This window comes from Cyprinodon variegatus, unplaced genomic scaffold (genome assembly GCF_000732505.1).
Source record: "Cyprinodon variegatus isolate N-32 unplaced genomic scaffold, C_variegatus-1.0 Scaffold247, whole genome shotgun sequence".
Taxonomy (NCBI): Eukaryota; Metazoa; Chordata; class Actinopteri; order Cyprinodontiformes; family Cyprinodontidae; genus Cyprinodon; species Cyprinodon variegatus.
In genome coordinates, this window is record NW_015150700.1 from 975227 (window position 1) to 977153 (window position 1927).

General features: G+C 42.1%; 1 protein-coding gene across 1 annotated transcript in view; it reads left to right on the forward strand.

Moving 5' to 3' along the window:
* The window catches only part of LOC107089309 (somatotropin), a 5186-nt gene extending 4164 nt beyond the window's left edge, over window positions 1-1022 (forward strand). The window contains exons 5-6 of the mRNA XM_015382034.1: window positions 574-720; window positions 806-1022. Coding sequence (XP_015237520.1) covers window positions 574-720; window positions 806-868 — 210 coding nt within the window. The 3' untranslated portion in view covers window positions 869-1022. The remainder of the gene's footprint in view (window positions 1-573; window positions 721-805) is intronic.
* Window positions 1023-1927: the final 905 nt, after the last annotated feature.

Genomic DNA, 1927 nt, shown 5'->3' on the forward strand with positions numbered 1-1927 from the left:
TGTCTTAATTCTCTGTTGTGCGATTGCGATAGCGGATCCTGACCTGGCTGGACCGAAGCAGAGCCTGAACATTTAGAGGATGTTTGGCTCAACCTGCTGCTGTGAAGCAGGATTCTCCACCATGAACAGAATCAACAATAAATCTGGATCCAGGCTCAAAATGAGCTCCTTGATATGTGCTTGAGAATGGCTTAGTCTCCGGTTAAACCCAGGTTTAAAGCCTTGCAGGGCAGCCTAAAGCCCACTGCTCTCATTAAGACAGACAACTACTAGCTTGCAAAAGTGCTTACATTCACAGCTTAGGCCCAATGTAAATGATTTAAAGGTTGAAGATGATCGTAATTTAAATTAGCAGTGACCGACAATCCTCTGACGTTTTATTTTCAGTGCAACTTAGAAAGGTTGGAACAACAAAAGTAAACAGGCCCTAAAAATAAGTACGATCCATGTAGCTTCAATGTTAAAATAGTCAAAGCTTGGAAAAGGCAAATCAAACGTACTGAATGGCTCTGAGTTGGTAGGAGTGAAAAAGGGGCATTAGGTCAATACTGTTGCTAAAACCTGATCTTGTAGGCCAATCAGGATGCAGAAGAGCTCTTTCCAGACACCTCCACCCTCCAGCTGGCGCCCTACGGAAATTATTATCAGAGTCTGCAAGCTGACGATTCCCTGCGGAGAAACTATGAACTACTGGCTTGCTTCAAAAAGGACATGCACAAGGTAAAGAAGGAGACATGTGATGTCATGATGGTGTCATAATGTCGTAATGTTGATGATAATGATAAACTATTGGGGGTCTTTGCAGGTGGAGACTTATCTGACAGTGGCAAAGTGTCGGCTTTCCCCGGAGGCAAACTGCACTTTGTAGCCCTGCCCCTCCCAAGTCAAGCCCCGCCCCCTTGTGTTAGCATAGATTCTGCTTGGTGATGCTGTTTCAGTTGAAATGTTGACAAGACGAGTTCTGACCTGATTTGTGAAGAAAGCTGCCAAAAAGATGTGATGTCACAGCAGTAATGTGTAAAATAAAGTGTTTTCTGTGTTGCATTAATCCACTGCTGGTTTCTGAGTCTGGGTGGATGAAACAAATCTAAGAAAATACAGACAACTCACGACCAGATGAACTATGATCATTCAGTCAGTAACAAAAACTTTTTTATTAGTTGAAGTAAATCTAGTCCTAATTTTCTAGGTGAATCCATGAATTTTATATCAATTGTTAAAACCTAAAGAAGGTTAAATCTGCTTTTAATAAATTTTGTTGTCTTGAAAGTATCTCTGACAGATGATGGAGGAGGGCTTTCCATCAATCCAAATTCAACTCAATTCAGTTTATTTATATAGCGCCAATTCACAGCAGATGTCATCTTTAAGGTACTTTACAGAGACAATTCAACCAGATTATATAGTTTTAATCTAAGGAAAACCAGGTAATTGCATCAATTCATTGACTCGAAAGCAATCCTTCATACAGAGCATGCTTGTAGCGACAATGGAGAGGAAAAATCCCTTTTAACAGAAGGAAACTCCCTGTTAAAAGGGAGGCTCAGTGTGACCGGCCATCTGCCGGGGTGACTGGGGTTCAAGGAGACAGAAGTTGGCATATAGAAATAAGCAGATATATAAAAGGTAACTGTCAACCAGCTCCACAGGCGGCCCTGTCCAGGAAACACACAGCCAGGCAGACGAGCTACAAGCTCCCATGTCAGAGTATCAAAGGGAGCACATCCAGTTGGTCACAGTGAGAAACAGGACTACACTGAAAAACAGGCCAAGCTCCAACATCTATAGACAAAGGTGTTGATGGCAGCCACATTTCTCACCAGGATGGAGTCACAGCCAAACAGGAACAGACCAGATGTTAGAGATTGAACTAACAAATACTGCAGATTGGGTGAATATAGATGGATTGATGGCAGTATGATGAAAA